This window comes from Physella acuta, unplaced genomic scaffold, assembly GCF_028476545.2.
Source record: "Physella acuta isolate Inbredline_101_S28 unplaced genomic scaffold, ASM2847654v3 ptg000440l, whole genome shotgun sequence".
In the NCBI taxonomy this organism is placed as follows: domain Eukaryota; kingdom Metazoa; phylum Mollusca; class Gastropoda; family Physidae; genus Physella; species Physella acuta.
The window spans coordinates 7,482-26,452 of record NW_026731959.1 but is presented as its reverse complement, the minus strand read 5'-3'; the positions used below and the strand labels follow the sequence as shown (position 1 = coordinate 26,452).

The following is an 18,971-nucleotide window of genomic DNA, read 5'->3' as shown; positions in this document are numbered from 1 at the left end:
CAATCTTTAGAAAAAAAAACGGGAGTGATCTCCCCTAAACTTTCTCGAAAATTCGAATATAACACTCTGGGGGATGGTAACTCGTGACATAGACAATATTTTAAATCCATTTTTAATTAATGTTATAATAGAATAGAATCTCGTAAAAAAAAAGAATTGCACACCAATTGAACGCTTAATAAAATGTGCATAATAATGCGGGATATTATTAGTACTTTATAAATTCACATGAGTTTTTTTGAAAAATCGGAAATAGCGTAAATCACTACTTCCAGTAGTAAATCACTACTTCCAGTCGACGGAAATCACTCAAAATTTTATAGAAGGTAGAGAATCAGATTTTTGACTTACATGTAAAATTTCATTTATCTAACTGAAGTAGTACTCAAGTTATAGGCTTTTAAAAAATTAAAGTAGAAAAAGTTCCACTTCCGGTTATCGGAAATTGCTCAAAAGCTGATACGGATCTACGATTTTGATATAATACTTATATATGAAACCTAGCTGTAACGGTACTCAAATTATCGTGTTTACACACACGCACACGCACACACACACGCACAGAGACACACATACACAAAGACATACGGACAAGATTGCAAAACTACGTTTTTCCGACTCAGGAAGCCCTAAAACATCGAGATTTGGAAAAATCTCGATTTTTTTTTAACGATTAGAAGACTTTCTCTACACTTTGTTTATTCGAGAAAGTAAAAAAGAAAACAAAAGTTGCGCTATGTCATAAGATCGTGAGTTCTGGCAATATAAATATTTTTTTTGTAAATAAATGACAATACAAAGTACAAAGGAATAAGTAGGGAATTCGGGAATACATTTAGAAGAATACTAAAGGATACAAAACCTTTTACCCAATCTACGGAGTTCAAGAAGAATTTCCGACGGCTTTTCACATTCGCATTCGCATTCGCATTGATATTCGCATTCGCATTCGCAGTCACAGTCACAGTCACAGTCACATTCACATTCACATTCACATTCACATTCACATTCACATTCACATTCACATTCACATTCACATTCACATTCACATTCACATTCACATTCACATTCACATTCACATTCACATTCACATTCACATTCACATTCACATTCACATTCACATTCACATTCACATTCACATTCACATTCACATTCACATTCACATTCACATTCACGTTCACGTTCACATTCACATTCACATTCACATTCACATTCACATTCACATTCACATTCACATTCACATTCACATTCACATTCACATTCACATTCACATTCACATTCACATTCACATTCACATTCACATTCACATTCACATTCACATTCACATTCACATTCACATTCACATTCACATTCACATTCACATTCACATTCACATTCACATTTGATTCAAGAATTCGAATTTAATTTTGATGAAATACGGACTGTATGTTTAATAACTAATGCAGAGTGCCATTGATTGAAGTCTCAAATGTAATGTTACATTAAATTTTTCTATTGTTTACTGGTTTGCTTAATGCTAATTTTTTAAGAACTTAATGCAGTGTGATATTCGTAAATTTCAAAGGACGTTGAAAGTGGGCCTGATTGTTTTAAAATTTTTTGGACAATAACAATGTTGAGGAGCAAAGAGTTCATGGGTAACAGGTGGCTGTGAATATCGAGCAGTGTAGTATAGATGTGGATGTGCATGATGTGTAATGTAATGCTTGAGGAGCAAAGAGTTCATGGGTAACAGGTGGCTGTGAATATCGTGCAGTGTAGTATAGATGTGGATGTGCATGATGTGTAATATGATGCTGATATCGCGAAGTGTAGTGTTGATATAAGTTGTGTGTTTTGTGCTGATGCTGTAGATGGCCTTTAGCGCGGTCTAGATGTTGTTGTTTTATAAAGCGGTGTAGAATCATGAGAGTAGATTTTGTTGTGGGTGTCTGCTATGTCGCCATGCCCAAACGGTGGCTGAACTAGCCTAAATCGTTTACTAGTCAGATTGCAAGACAAAAAATTGCAAAATGTTCAGAAGAAAATTGTTTTTCCCGCTAACTTTAGGAAAACAATGCTATATCCAATATATATATATATATATATATATATATATATATATATATATATATATATATATATATATATATATATACGTTGTTTTTTTTTAGGGAAGGGGGTGACAACACAAAGTGCCGCACCTGGTGACACCCGACATAGCGACGCCACTGTTTTTAATACATAGATAATTCCCCTTCTTAATAATTTGCCGATCAATACTTTGACTAGCCAAAACCAACATATTCTAGTTACAAAATTCATAAACATTCCATCCATAAGTCTCATTCAACACCTCCTCCTTCCTTTATGAATCACGCCCCGAAGTATTGTATAGCCTTTAAACTAAACCGGTACACGCCCACCAGTTTGAAAACTGCCAATGCCTACTACGTGGCAAATTAACCCTTTGAGCCCGCCAGGCAAGTAAACCGGCTTCAACATTAGGCATATATGTCCGAAAAGCCGGTTTTCCGGCCCGACGATCTAGCGTCATATTCCTAGCGGTCGGTATACCGGCTAATTAAATATAATTTGCGGAAGTCTGACTAAAACTGCGCATATGTCTTTTGAGTGCGGGATTATGGTTTTAAAAATTGATTTTTAGGAAAAGTGAAAGTATTTACATTTCGTAGCAATGCCGCCGAATCGAAAAGCTGAACCACAGCCGTCGACTTCATCACATAAAGTTGGTGCAAAAGATGAAGCAAAAGACCGAAATATCAACAAAAGAAGTAGAATGACTGCATCTCAGGCAATACACCTACTTATTGATTCTGATGAAGAAGATATTATTCCTGGTCTACATTATGATGATAGTGACGTTGAATTTGAGACTGAACTCAGTGACATTGAAATTGACAGTGATAATGAAACTGTTCAAGTACGTTCTGATGCACGTGGTGTCAAGGACAAAGACTTGCCGAAACGAAAAAACAAGTAATTAAAAAAAGTCTAGTGACAATTTTAGCGTAAATCAAGAGCAGGGTTAGTAAAACCATTGGTTAGTTATTAAAACGTTTTTTATTAATTTTTTACTTTCTCGTATATACGTAGTATAGAGAAAGTATTGTAATCGTGCAAAAAAAAAAATCGAGATTTTTACAAATCTCGACGTTTTACACCTCACTGATACGGAAAAACATAATTTTGCAATCTTGTCCGTATGTCTGTGTGTGTGTCTGTGTGTCTGTGTGTCCGTGTGTAAACACGATAACTTGAGTACCGTTACCGCTAGGCTGGTGAAATTTCATATATAAGTATTTTATCAAAATCGTAGATCCATATCAACTTTTGAGCGAATTCCGATAACCGGAAGTGGTACTTTTTCTACTTTGAATTTTTCAAAAGCCTATATCTTGAGTACTATTTCAGATAGATAAATGAAATTTGATATGTAAGTAAAAGAGCTAATTCTCTACCTTCTGTCCAATGTTGAGTAATTTCCGTTGACCGGAAGTACTTATTTACGCTATTTCCGATTTCTCAAAAAACGCATGTAAATTTATAAAGTACTAATAATATTGCGCACTATTATGCGCTTTTTTATTTAGCGTTCACTTGGTGTGTATTTCTTTTTTCTACGAGATTATATTCTATTTTAAGAAATGTGAGTATTTAAAATGGATTAAAAATCATGTCTAGAAGTCTATATCCCGAGTTGCCATCCCCTGTAGTGTTATATTAGAATATTCGAGAAAGTTTAGGGGAGATCACTCCCGGTTTATTTTTCAGTATTTTACATGTTTTATTTACAATAGAGTAACATGACTAAAAACCATTGCGCGCCCAGCTACCGAACGTGACGTCGCAGCCATTGAACGTGATGGCGCATCTATTGAACGTGATGACGCGTGTGGTGTGGTTGCATAAAATGCCTACTAATTCGGTCCAAATTTAAATTAATTCAAAAATTTTTTTGTGACCGAACGAAAGGATATTTTTGAAAACTTTCTTCGGCAATATTGTTCTAAATTATGACAGGAATCGATTGGTACATATTTCAAGTGGCTAAGTGGTCTGGTTGCCGAGATATGGGCCAAAAACTGCTTTTTTCGAGGTTTTTTGGCTTTTCCGGGAAATACATGAAAGAAACCCGGAATTTTTATGGCCGATGTTCATCCTCGTAACTTGCTTAACATAATTGCTTTTGGAACTAGTCATCGATATTGCTTCGTTGAGGAGGAGATACGACTTAAAGCTGCGGACACACATACATCCATCCATCCATCCATTCATTCATACATTCATACATCCAGAAATGACGGGTTAATAAACGCAATTCTCCAGAATGGAAATTGCGCTAAAAATGTTTACTGGTGCCAAACATGCGAAGTTTTTCTTTGCATCGGGTCCGGCAGTAATAATTGTTGTGAAAGTTATCACACAAAAGTGGACCTCTGGTGTTGAACTAGTATTGCCAGGTATCAATAATAACAAAACAATTACTAAATGTACATTGGTTTCTTTTATGTTCTATCAAAACAATAATTACGTGATCGTTTTATATACATTGTTCTGTTCATACATTGTAAAAAAAAATAAAGAATTTCAGAATCTGGTTGCATTGTTGTTTGATCCTGAGTCTGGATACCAAATTTGGCTTGATTATCTCAAACGGTTCAAAAGTTATAGGCAAAGTTAGAAGCAGATAAGTAAAAATTGGTTTGGCCATGGGAGCTCAGGAAATGGGAGAAATTAGGCCAGGGAGGCCAGGGCTCAAAGGGTTAAAATACCCTGCACGCCTGCACTGTCTCTGTTCCCTACCTTATATATGTACCGCACAGTAAGCAGCCCAGCCATCTTAGAGCCCAGCCTCACATCAACAACCGTTCAGTCTTTATTTTCATCATGATGAAAGCTTCCCTAATATTCATCTCTGCTCTTCTCTTGGCAGGTCAGTGATACCCTACACAGGATTCTTTTCAAATTTAAAGTAATTTTTACCTTAAATTTCATTTTTTTACAATATTGATTTCTGGTTCGTCATGTATGCTTTTGTGAAATCTTGTGAGCGAAATTTAACCACTTCTGTTGAACGTAGACGTATGTGTTTAGAATTAGATAAGTAGTTCAAGACACGACGACAATTCAGAATTTGATGTTAAATTAAAATACTAGTTTTGTAGCGTTGTTAAAATAATTATATCCGTTCATTCTGGGGTCAAAGCCTAGTTAGCTCAAAGCTATGCTTCCGGGTCTATGAACTTTTTTTATGTGTTAATAAATTATTAACTACAAGAAAAATAATGATACAAAGCTTTGAATAACAATCATTGACATATATACACAAAAAATTTGAAAAAAAAACGTACGGTTAAATAGCTGCTAACTATTATTAACATTATTTATTGATAACACTGCTTTGTACACAAACACACACATAATAATCATAATTTACTTTACTCTTAACAAGAATAAGCGGCATAAGCTATTTTGATAATTTCTTCTCTTTTACAGTCTTGACATTTTTTCGTTTAATCGAGCTTACCTTATCTTGCTTTGTTTCTTGTTGATTGGTTTTTACTAAATTGTATACCCCAAAATTCCCCGAAATTCAGTGTTTTTTAATGTATCCAGTATTTGAAAGTTCATAAGAAACTAGATTGAAGATCTGCACTTAAAACTTGTAGCTGAGTATCTTAAATTATTGTAGCAGTGTATTGGCCTAAAATATAATGTTTTATGAAACGTGGAAATCCTAAGGAGAGGTTAATTTTTCAAGATGGCCGCCATCGTCATAGTTACCAAAAATGTTTACCAATTCTTTTAGTGGAAATGCATATTCGGATGTACCTTTAAAAAGTTGTAAAAAGCCTACCCCTTAAAGAAAATTACATTGAGCAGATAACTAAATGTACTATGTATATTATGTTGGGTCTTTTGCGGTGAGCGCTGCATGACGGACTGATACATTACATAAAATATACTGGGGATGGTGTCTAAAATACTTTTTTAAGGCTGTTATAAATAGTTCTCTCCTCAGACTAATTTTAAAATATGATAAGTAACAAATGTTTAGGTTTAGGATTAAGGTAATATAAAGGATCAGAATCTGGATGGTAATCGTTATGGTGGTGGTCAAAGTTAATGTCAGGATCACGGGATCAGGATCAGGATCAGGATCAGGATCAGGATCAGGATCAGGATCAGGATCAGGATCAGGATCAGGATCAGGATCAGGATCAGGATCAGGATCAGGATCAGGATCAGGATCGGGATCGGGATCGGGATCGGGGTCGGGGTCGGGGTCGGGATCGGGGTCGGGGTCGGGGTCGGGATAGGGGCCATGGTCATGGTCATGGTCATGGTCATGGTCATGGTCATGGTCATGGTCATGGTCATGGTCATGGTCATGGTCATGGTCATGGTCATGGTCATGGTCATGGTCATGGTCATGGTCATGGTCATGGTCATGGTCATGGTCATGGTCATGGTCATGGTCATGGTCATGGTCATGGTCATGGTCATGGTCATGGTCATGGTCATGGTCATGGTCATGGTCATGGTCATGGTCATGGTCATGGTCATGGTCATGGTCATGGTCATGGTCATGGTCATGGTCATGGTCATGGTCATGGTCATGGTCATGGTCATGGTCATGGTCATGGTCATGGTCATGGTCATGGTCATGGTCATGGTCATGGTCATGGTCATGGTCATGGTCATGGTCATGGTCATGGTCATGGTCATGGTCATGGTCATGGTCATGGTCATGGTCATGGTCATGGTCATGGTCATGGTCATGGTCATGGTCATGGTCATGGTCATGGTCATGGTCATGGTCATGGTCATGGTCATGGTCATGGTCATGGTCATGGTCATGGTCATGGTCATGGTCATGGTCATGGTCATGGTCATGGTCATGGTCGGTGTTGTCTGCGTCTGCTAGCGTGAAGCTGTTTCAGTCTATCAAATAGAATCAGAAAGTCATATAACATTTTCAGTTTATAACAATTTATTTACCCATGACTGAATACACACATAATACAGACATTTACATTGGTTTAGCATTTCCTTTCAAGATATATAGTTTTTTTCCCTTATCAATACGTTGCATGTAAAAGTGAAAAATGCACTTGAAATAAGAGCATTTGTTTCTTTCTCAGAGAGACATGTTGTCAAAGGACGAACTTGCGATGAGGCATGCCCGCCGCCTTTCGTTGTCGCTCCCAACAATTTTGTCGGATCTCTCAATCAATTTCTTCGAGATACGCCATGTCCGTGAGTTGTCATTGGTTAACTTTCTCTGTTAATTTAAAAGTAAATAAATATTTTTTTTTATTGTAATGATAGTAAGATATGAAATAAGATGAAAATAGAAAAAAATAATACAACCTGCTTTTTTAATATTGGCTCACGTCAAATGGGCTCATGACATATTGGCGTCCGACAAATGAGCTCCAGACATTTTGGCTCACGACAAATAGACTTCCGACATATGGGCTCCAAACAAAATGACTTCCGACATTTTGGCTCCAGACAAATTATTCGTATGACAACTATTTGCATAGAAGTAACTATTTTGTCCTACCTCCACTTCCATTACGGGACGGAGTGGTCTAGCGGTAGAGAGCTGGACTGCTAACCCTTAAGTCTCGAGTTCGAATCCGGGTTAAAGTCAGTAAACCGTCCATCAGTCCAGCCTACTCTGATGGGTACCTAACTCACGTTAGGGCAAGTAAAGGCGGGTGTGCATAGTGCTGACTACACTATCTCTTCATATGCATAGGTCACAGAAAAAGTGAACTCTACTTCACTTGCCCCATAGACCGTCAGGTTTAAAAAGGAAACTTTACTACTACTACTCCACTACCATTATTGCCTCTTTTAAATGCTTGAATGAAATCGAGTCCTTAACAGCTAAATTCCACATTTTTTTAAAATTGTGATAATGTTTAGTTTAGAACAGTAAAGACATGTTGCTTAAAAGCGGGCACAGAAATGTCTGATGTGCATGCTGTTTACAGGATAACATTTTCTTTTGACAACCTACAAGCATACTGCAGAGTAGGAATGCACATCGTGGACCCTTCTGCCCACACACTGAGTTGGAACAGCCTACAACCGACTCTAGGTGACCCATAAATTTAAAACATAATATTATGACTTATGGTACATACAAAATTAAGGCGTGCCGATCAAGAGATGCATGCGTTGTATTACTTAAGAGTGTTGGCTAAGTTAACTCTAAAACTAGCAAGTGCCATATCCAATGAGAACGTTTCGCCGGGAGACTTAGTCTTTACAGAAACCGTTTTGACATGGGCCCTTTTGTCGGTAGCCAAAATGACAGGTGCCTATTTGTTGGAAGTCGTAACAACGTGAGCTGTTTTGTCGGGAGTCATAAAGAGGGGAGCCGTTTTGTCAAGAGCCAAGTTGACGTGAGCCTACTTGTCGGAAGCCTATATTACGGAAGCTTATTTGTCGGGAGCATAATTTGTCGCTGGCCCTTTTGACGCGGTGAGATTAACGTGGCTCTTATGTCAGGGTCGTTTTGACGGGGCCGATTTATCATTGGCCGTTTTTACCTCACACGACTGTCCACACCTTTGAGCGGTAGAAATGTTTTTTTTTTTAATTTTCTTTGTCTGTGGTGTATAGAGTTGTTAGATTTGAAATATATATATATATAAACAAAACACAAACAAGCAGACAGTTTAAATTAAGTGAAATCTTATAATAAAATAAATATGTCTAAGTATAATAATAAGATTTTAAATGCACTGGATATTTCAATAAGGAAAACAAACTCGTTTTATGTGGTCGAGTCTGGTTGAATTAACTTAGTTCTCTCAGATCTGATGTGTATCTAGCTTATGTTAGCGGCAGGGGCGGAACTGCCATACCGCCAGAACCCGCAATGCGGGTGTGTGTATAGTCGGCAAAAATCCAACCAAACAAAAACCAATTATTATTTTTTCTAAATAATATGTTCGTGCAACTTTTTTTTGTAAAAAAAAGTTCACCATAGAAGTGATTGTTTTTTAAATCGAAGTAAGCTGTAGTGTGAAAAATAAACACGTTAACACTACTTCCATGACTGACTCAAGTTAATACCTTTCATTAAATAGTCTCATAGGTGTTCCCCATAAAGCTTCTTTAAATAGTTTGGTACCAAGTAAGTTAACAAGCAATTCTTTCTCTTAATTGTCATTCAATATGACATACTAAAGATAGGCATTGCTATAGAAAGAAAGGCATTAAAAATATATCTATATTCCACTAAAAGTGAGAAGTTCGTACATTTTTTAAAAAAATTTAAATATTTTTTAATTAATTTTTTGTCTGTTTGGTTACATGAGAGTATCAGGACTAGAAGTGTATAATACCTATTTATGTAGAGAACAACATTCATTTTTACCAGACTGTTAATCACAAATTCATTTAAAGAAGTTAATTAATTTATTGATATATTCATTAGTTGAAACACCACTTTAATTTAAAAATTTCGGAACAAGAACCTTATTTTGAGAAAAATGTTTAAAAACTTTCACTGGCTTGATTTAAGTACTTATTTTCTAAACAAACATGGCGGACTTCATGGAAGGCCATGTTGCCCATTCAAAAGGTTAACGCCTTATAAAGCTAAATCCACAGTTCGAAATCACATAATGCGTGATCAGTTCTAATTCATTAATATTAGTTTGACGTCAGCTTTAATAAAAAAGAATTATTTATTGTTTAAATGAAGTGCGAACTCAGAAAATATCAAATAAGTAAATCGATTTTTTTTAAAAAGATGTGATTGATAAAGTTGCCTATCGGGACTTGGCGGGACACTGGTCACGTTAAGTAGAGTTCGACAGGTGAAGTAGAATTCACCTGTGACCGCAGGATGTGAAAGGATAGTATGGTCAGACCCATGTTCAGCCGAAATCGATGTTATAAAAGACAAAACCATGTTGTCTGAGACTTGGCGAAACACTGGGCAGGTGAAGTAGAGTTCACCTGTTTCTGTGACAACATTGTATAAAGGGATAGTGTGGTCAGACCCATGCTCAGCCGAAATAGGCGTTTTAAAAAGACAAAAACATGTCTTAGATGTGATGTCTTTTTGAAAGTGGGGTCTAGCTTTTTGTGATGATGGAGGGGAAGGGAAAGACAATAATCGTCAAATAAAGGATTTGAAATGTAAATATCCTTGTGAATAACGTTCTTTTTTCCCTGATTCTTCGCGTTAGACAATATAACAAATGTTGCAATAATATGTGTTGGCTGTCTTTTAAATGTAATACGGCACAAAACCAGCTCTTCTGGTCGAATACTTAAACTTGGGGTGTTGAAACAAGTCCTAGACAAAATACTTGCAAATTGTGTATATTGAGTATACTGGACAAGTCAATCTGCACAATGCTTATATTCGAGCATACATTTTATAGTACAAAAAGTAAAGTTCCCTTTTCAAACCTGACGGTCTATAGGGAAAGCGAAGAAGAGTTCACTTGTTTCGGAGACCTCGGCCGCCTTTACTTTCCCTAATGTGAGTTAGGTACCCATCAGAGTTGGGTGGACTCACGGACGGTCTATTGACTTGAACCCGGATTCGAACTCGAGATGTAGCAGTCCAGCTCTCTACCGCTAGACCACTCCGTCCCGTAATTTTTGCAGTGACACACCTTTTAAATAATTACAGTTTACAACATGTTAAACGATATGGGTATCTAAATATATACATGTCCCTGTACTTTGTTTTTCACGTGATCAATGTTAGCATTTGGTATGAGTATGACAATTGCACTGCCAGAGAAACTGTTTGCTTCGATGATTTCCTCCAAACTGTAAAAATGGATAGACATAAAAGAATAGGATGGATGTTCTGTTCATTTGGTCACGGTAGGTATCTGGATATAAGATTTTGGTGGTGGTTGGCATGGGGGAAGCGGTTGGTTACAAATTAAGGCTGTTTCGATGCCTTTGTGAGATGTTTTAAATGTAATAGAGACCTTTAGAAAATTGCTATAAAATTGATTATTCTTTGCCTGGTATAGACAGGCACAAGTGTTATCCTTGTTTAGTTAGAGAATAATAAGAGATAGTTCCAATATCTTCTGACAGTGCTTCTGCCTTTTTACCATCTATTCTTGGTGCTTTTCCCTATTTAATTGACTAACACCTTTGTTGTATAACTGCATTTAAAGATTGATTAAATTCTAGAGTCAGATCACTTTAAACTTTTGGTATATGTTTCGTGCATTTTGGGAATGACTTTCCGCATTCATTTTTACCTTTCCATTATTCGTCCTCACTGATTTTTCTGAGTTACAGAACTTCATAGACATGTATTTATAAATGTACTGAAAAGGCCACTCGTATTTCTAAATACTTGGGATTCTTCTGCTTCAATTGTCAGCATATCTATATAATGGTGTTTGCCCTTTTTTCTGCATGTCTTGATTTTTGCTTTAACAATCTTTTCCAATGCTTTTACATTAGCAACACACGGTTTTTGTTTAATTTTGCCTTCTTCTACTTTATTGTTCCTTCATAATTTTAAGAGGCTTTGATAATTACTGAAGTCGGTTGAGAAAAAAAGATGGTGGGGAAAAGGGCTTGACAAATAGAAATAAGGACCTGGAAAAATATGAATCTCCCGCTGGAGAATTTATGATAAAAACATAAAATATAAGCCATCTGAAGTTTGAAGGGTATAACAGCCAGGTTTCCAACGAGAATGAGAAGAATAAACACGCATAAAATACAGGCATAGATCTAAATAAATATCAACAAAGTAGAGGACAAAGAAAATGAGATAATGGCCACAATCTATAACCGTCGGAAAAACATCCTATACTAATGTGTGAATTTAAATGCTAAACTTGGCAACAACAACAGAGGACATGAAAAATTATGGAACAGCTGGGTTTGATGAGGTGAAATACAATGGCAAAACATTTAAAGACTTTTGTGCTACAGATAACGTAATAATTAGAGGGAGCCTCTTTCATCAAATTGGATACATAAAGCTCCCTACGGATAACCTGACATCGCTACGGAAAACCAGATGTACCAGAAATGAATAAATAAAAAGTTCAAGATACCCCTTCACTATATAGGCTAAGTGCCAATAGAGGTGCTAATATTGCTTATGTGTGTGTACTAGTGTGTGTATAAGTGTGTGTGTATGTTGTGTGTGTGTAAACTCCACCTAGTAGTACCCTCATTCAGCTATCAGATCCTGCTATACTTGTATGAGGTACTATGAACAAGAAGAAAGTTAATATCTCTACCCTCATTGCGCTATTGTAATAATCACTGTATAAGTAAATAACAATGTTGTAGGAATAATTTTTAATTCAACAAGATAAACATATAAACAGCAAAAAAAAATGTACAGGTTGACTTACCTGCATGTGTAAATTATCCCTCAAATTCTCAACTCTCCACACACCGTGTCAATTAAAACTAAGTGCAGCGATTCTAATTGCGGGTACATGTGCACGAGTGTAGCAGGTGTCAATGTCGGTGATTGAGAAATGCTCGGCTTTTCATCCTCAAGTCGCTTAGGCGTGTGTGTAGGTGTTCGTATGGGCATGAGTATGCATGATTTGTCTGTGCGTGTGTGTGTTTATGTTTCTTGTTGTGTACATGTGTAGCGGCTGTCACTATCGGTGATTGAGAAATGCTCTGTTTTTCATCCTTAAGTCGCTTAGGTGTGTGTGTAGGTGTTCGTGTGGGCATGAGTATGCATGATTTGTCTGTGCGTGTGTGTGTTTATGTTTGTTGTGGGTAACCTGGCGTAACAAGCCTTTAGCTCTCAGACACTGGTGTGCTGATATGAGGTTCAATGTTTGGCGGAATAAAGATGTAATCAACAGTTAATGTAAGATCCATATAAAAGACAAAACAAGGTTGAAACTATAAAAGTATTTAACTCCAAATAATTTCATCACAGGATCATTAGTATATTCCCAATTCCCTTCGGCTGAGGCTAGATGCTTTTTTAAAAAAAGTTAATGACTAGATCTTCTTCTTCGTTCTTAATTTTTAGTGTTGGAGGGGATCGAGCCTTATCTGCCAGAGGGTTTGAACTCGAGACTTTTTCGAATTTATTAACCATGAGCTTTTTTGCCGACTCGACCACGCCTCCATCACTATTAAGGATACGTGTCAACTGGTTATGCGCCATTGAGGCCATTGACTCCGATTTCAGCCTGCTTTTCTTTTTGGATTTGCTTCCATAGCTTTTGTCCGACAAAGAACATACTACAAGGCAGCAGTTATTTGATTTTGGAGTTGTCTCTCCTGAGAAGAGTGGCTGTCCCCAGCTAACGAGCCTCATCTGCCCGAGGGCTCGAACTCTAGACTTTTCGGTTTAGCAACCTTGAGCTTTACCGACTCGACCACTCGACCAATCATTATAAAGGTTTTATTTTTTGTTCTAATATTTACGGCTTTTGCTTCCATGTCAAGGCATAGGCCAGTTCCAATGCCTGAATGATCCGGCGATCGCAAGTAATGTTGTTAGAGATGTTGACAGATGCTGTCGACGCAGTCCTCTGCCGCCCAATGACGTCACTGACAGGTGCAGGTAAGATACAAACATGTTATTGTTAATTGTTGTCATTTTGATTTTGGTTGGTGTTGATCTTTTTTTTTTTATATTTTGAATTGATCTTAGGCTCAAAAAGCCAAAATGAATAATTATATATATAATTCTCTTCTTGGAGACGATAGAAAACACCAAGCTGTAAGCGCGCTCCCTATCACCCCCACCCCTACATGGTCTGGTGAGCTGTAGTTCACGCTAAATGTTTACAATCGTAGAGACGGATTTAGTGGCGGCTATAAGGGGCAGATAATTTCGTTTGAAAAGATTTTAAACTTAGGGGAGTTAAAAAAAAGGGGAGTTTACTTTCACGGGTGGGTGGGGGTAGGGGTTAGGGTAAGGAGGAGGGGGTTATCGTTCCTAACGAGTTATTGATAGTGTTTTAAAGCAAATATTTTCAGTGGCAGCGTTGGTACTGTCGAATTCACAAATTATGAATTACTGAAAAGTAGAAAATAAAACAACTAAATAGCGGCGTATAATACGCCGCGGGTCGGCTCGTATAATTTAAAAAAAAAAAATCTAGCGCAAGAAGATTAACTTCAAGCAGCACTTAGCCTAATAATAGATAACATTAAAAACAATTTAGACGAAAAAGTATATTTTTAAATTATAGATTTTGTTCTAAAATTGTATATTTCAAAACCACTGAGCATTCGACTCAAATATACAATTAATGTACCCATGTTTGTTTATAACAGCTTCATGTTAAACACTCGGAATTGCTTTATGGAAGCTGTACCAATCAGCTGTGGAGTATTTAATCATCAGTTCTTGTCCCTGTATTTTTGGGAGATATGCACGTTTGCGGATTTCTACCACTTGGAATGCAGTCCTGCTGATTTACCTACTTTGAGCTTGTAGCTCTAAATGGTAAGTGCAAGTCCCGACACAGTTTTTTGAAAAATATGTTTGAAACTTGTGCGAGCGAAACGGAAGTTGATGAAATAATTCGGGGATTCTTACGGAAGTGTGATACAATCTGAACAGTGATAGACATAGAAAGATCATAAACAGTTAAATAATTTTCTGAGACAGGATTCCATTAAACAAGTTAATAAAAAGTCTAGTGACAATTTAAGCGCAATTTCCTTAATTATTTTTTTTAGAATTCACAGACCTACGTAAAAATCCTTTCTAACCTCCGCTCATTCGCTATGGTAAAATCCTTTCGAACCTCAGCGCTTTGCGCTAAAAACCTACAAGATGCTCAGTTTAAATTAAAAATATCATCCTAGGACTACACGATGCTCAGTTTAAAAATTCTTAATTAATTTTTTGTGACCGAACGAAAGGATATTTTTGAAAACTTTCTTCGGCAATATTGTTCTAAATTATGGCAAAAATCGATTGATAAATGTTTCAAGTCACTAAGTGGTCTGGTTGCCGAGATATTGGCCAAAAACTGCATTTTTAAAGGTTTTTTGGCTTTTCCGGAAAATCCTAGAAGGAATTCCGGGAGTTTTTTTGGCCTATGTTCATTCTCGGAACTTGCTTAACATATTTGATTTTGGAAGTAGTCCTCGATATTGCTTCGTTGAGGAGGAGATACGACTTAAAGCTGCGGACACGCTGCGGACACACATCCATCCATTCATCCATCCAGAAATGACGCATTATTAAACGCAATTGCCAGTATGGAAATTGCGCTAAAAAAAGGCAAAATTGTTTGTAACTTACTGTAAATGATCATTAAACACAGTTTTTATATAAGCAGAATATGTTTTGTTTTCATGAATATATGCTTAAATGTTTGAAGCATATAAAGTAAATGGATTCAAAAAAATATATTACATTTAAAAAGTTTATAATTATATTTGAAAATAAATAATTTTAATTGCAATATTTATGTAATATTTGAAGTATGTAGTTATTAATGAAAAATATCTAATTATTTTCAGCTTCAACAAAGAAAATAACAGAAAACACGTTTAGAAATTCACCAAATTTATGAGCAAAACATAAAAGATTAATTTTAATAAATAGTACAATAACAAAATAAAGAACAAACAAATTAATCCATTGTTTCTTGTTTGTTGTGTTTTGATTAAAGTGTATAATCTGTATGGCTAACGTTTGGAAAACGAATATGCACATACCTCTAGTACTGGGGTCGGCAACCTTTTGAGACGGAAGAACCAGAATTTACAATCTAAAAACTTTCCCAGTTTTTTCAGCCACTAACATTTTCATGTGCACTTTGGGAAAGGAAAGCATCGAACCATTGCCATGGGGAAGAGTTTTTTTCCGAGCCCCCCCCCCCCCCCCCATTCGCCCCTTCCCCCCTTCCCCCCCACCCCCCAACCCCCGCCCGAGAAAAGTCTACCGTCCCCCCCCCCCGTACTAAATGGAATTTATATAGAAAATATATACATTTAACAGTGTCCCCCCCCCCCCCGGAGAAAATCTACCGCCCCCCCTCCCGAAAATTTCAAGTGCCCCCCCCCCCCCCCCCCCCGGAGAAAAAAGTCTGGACGAAACTGTTCGTTTTCAACTACATTTGTGTTCAAATATTTGATACTACTGGTATAGCTTTGAAACGGATAAAAGTCAATCTGAATAGAACTTATAATGGGGCGCGGTGTTTCTGCTTCGGCCAATGCCCCAACCACTGGAGAAATGCATGAAAGAAACACTGGACGCAACCCGTCTAGCGACAAAACCACTCACATATTCACAATGTTGTGGCCGGATGGCAGGAAAAGGGGAGACCACCCACAACTCTTTGAATTTTATCAAATAATTTCCCCTTTTATAAATATTTTTTTTATAAATATTTTGTTAAAGAAAGACGATAAGCGCAAAATGATAGACAACCTCTACTGAATTTCTTCACCAGCGGTAGAACTAAGGAAAAAATTGCATAAAAACTTTTTTAATAATAGGCTTTTATGTAATAATACATTAAAAGGAGAAAAAAAATAATTTTCTTTTAATATATAAAAAAATACAATACTATATAATAACTATAAAGAAAAGCGTGGGTCACTTTATTATCTCTTGCATACCTTTACTAATATTATAGACGAGACCCACGCCTAAAATAGTTTAGTAAAAACATTCAATTGTTTATTGTATAATAATCCTAGAACTCGAAAATGGTAACTTTTTACTTAAAAGCTATTGTCTTGACAACTGAATCACAAAAACCACGTAATCATTCAACAGAAGAGCGCATAAGTAAATACAAAAATTCAGTACTAATTTCGAGTATTCATGTTTAAAAATAATTAAGTATTATTAACATTTCAGTATTAATTTACTATATTGCAATTACCTGACGCGTCCATAATAAAATAGTGATTAAAATATCCGAACAATTAATACATGCGTTTATAGATTTTACATTCTAAATTATTCATTTACTTGTTCATGAAGCCACACAACCCTTTACACTCTACACACTCTACACACTATGAACATTAAAAAGAATTATATTCACTTTGAACAAGTAATACCTTCCAGCCAAACTCTCTTTTAAAACGTTTTTTTTAAATATAAATAACGTTCATATTTTCTGACCTACCCCCACCCCGTCATCGTCACACATTGTCAGAAAATGCCGAAAACTAGAAATGTGATGTCATTTGTGAACTTGAAATTCTCGAGTTCAAATCCGGGTTTAAGTCAATAGAGTATCAGAAAGTTAAGGGAATGTAGAGGCAGATGGGCATACAGATAATCACACTAAGCTCTCTATATACAGAGGTCTAATTGTAAAATTAATCTAGTCATTAACTTTATAAAAAAAAGCATCCAGCCTCAGCCGAACTCTAATTTTAAACATACCCATAACCAGAGGCGTAGCGAGGGAGGGGGGGGGTGCGGACCGCACCGGGCGACACCATTTAAGGGGGTGACACCAAGGCAAAGAATAGTAAAAATTAAATACAGAAAAAATTGAGGGAGGGGGGGGTGCAAATCGAAAGTTTGAGGGGGGTGGGGGTGCAAATCGAAAATTTAAAGTTTGTCCCCGGGAAGAGTGGCTACGCCTCTGGGGGTGACACCATTAAGTGCCGCACCGGGTGACACCCGACCTCGCTACGCCACTGCCCTTAACTCTAACTACATTATGGAAACGGTTCTTCTTCGAGATTTTTTTCTCCGGGGGCACTTGATTTTTTTTCGGGGGGGGGGGAGGGGTGGGAGGGGGCGGTCAACATTTCCCGGGGTGGGGGCGGACATTGGTAAAAGTATATATTTTCTATATAAAGTCCATGTCGTACGGGGGTGTGGGGCGGTAGACTTTTTTTTTGGGGGGGGGGGGGGGGGGGCTAGAAGAGATGTTTGGAAGAAAATCTGCAATATGTTGCATCTGCTTTTATCACAACTTCCAATAAAATACGCTAAATAATTATTTCTTTTAAAATTCAGTTCCACATTTTTAAAATGCAAGAGCGGGATATCACACTTTCTGAACCTATCACCCCCTACTCATTACATTTCGACCCCCCCCCCCCCCACCCGCCCCCCATACCCAACCTTCATATGTATATTTATTTTCTTTATGAAGCGCGACAACTCTATTAATACTGCCGACAGCATCACCAAAGCTTGGTTGCTTCCCCTTAATCGAGAATAATATCGGAATATGTAACTATTGGGTTGGGGTAAGTCATTCCACCCCCTACCTCTCCACGGATAATATAGAACACAATATCAAAATAAAATATAAAACACATAATTAAATCATCGTCCACCCTATGGTAAATGGAGGGGGCGAGGGGTGTGAGTGTGTGGGGGGGGGGGGGAGGGGGGGGGGTTTGGTTAAAAAAATCGGTAAAATAAACTTCTTCGTTAGCGGCATCTTATTTATCTAATAAAATACATCAAGTTTCAAAGACTAGTTCCCTCTTTTTTTGTGAGTTGTTTAAGAACGTATGGAAAAACATTCTTCGTTTTAAAACATATCATAGAAAATAATAAAAACTGAAAGGTGTTGGATAAATGTGATGTAGTACTACATCATTTTAAAAATAATTTACGAGAAAGATTTCAAAATTATATACTAGGTACTTCACAATGTCGATTTAGTGATGCGAAACATACTTTTAAAGTGATCTAAGATAGGTAAAAAAACAATGGTGACTGCAGTTAGATAGGTTGTGCGATGACGGAGTTTTGTGTGTACGTGAAAGTGCTACGTGTAAACAATGTGTAGTGAGATTGTCTGACATTCGTGTATGTTCGATGGGTGGGTGTAGGACGTTATCTAGTGCAAGGTTAAATTGTGCCGGTTTGTTTTGACATGTGGGTGGCTGAGCTTGTGTTCAGGGTACGACCAATGGGAGATGGGCAAAGGAAAACCACTGGTAGTACTGACTACGGGGAGAGGAGGGGAGGGAGGAGGAAAGGGGTGGGGGAAGGAGGGGGAGATAAATGA

The 18,971-nt window shown here is 37.1% G+C and overlaps 1 protein-coding gene across 2 annotated transcripts; it reads left to right on the top strand.

The window, feature by feature from the left end:
* Nucleotides 1-4,846: 4,846 nt before the first annotated feature.
* Nucleotides 4,847-15,599, top strand: LOC131943079 (uncharacterized). 2 transcript variants are annotated; one of them, XM_059303089.1, is made up of 6 exons: nt 4,847-4,936; nt 7,149-7,263; nt 10,754-10,875; nt 13,453-13,570; nt 14,290-14,461; nt 15,490-15,599. In XM_059303089.1, the coding sequence occupies exons 1-5, from the start codon at nt 4,891-4,893 to the stop codon at nt 14,450-14,452; spliced, it is 564 nt and encodes a 187-aa protein (XP_059159072.1). In that variant the 5' UTR covers nt 4,847-4,890; the 3' UTR covers nt 14,453-14,461; nt 15,490-15,599. The 2 variants fall into 2 exon arrangements, with proteins under 2 accessions (XP_059159072.1, XP_059159073.1); XM_059303090.1 differs by having other exon boundaries at nt 14,290-14,344; nt 15,490-15,589.
* Nucleotides 15,600-18,971: the final 3,372 nt, after the last annotated feature.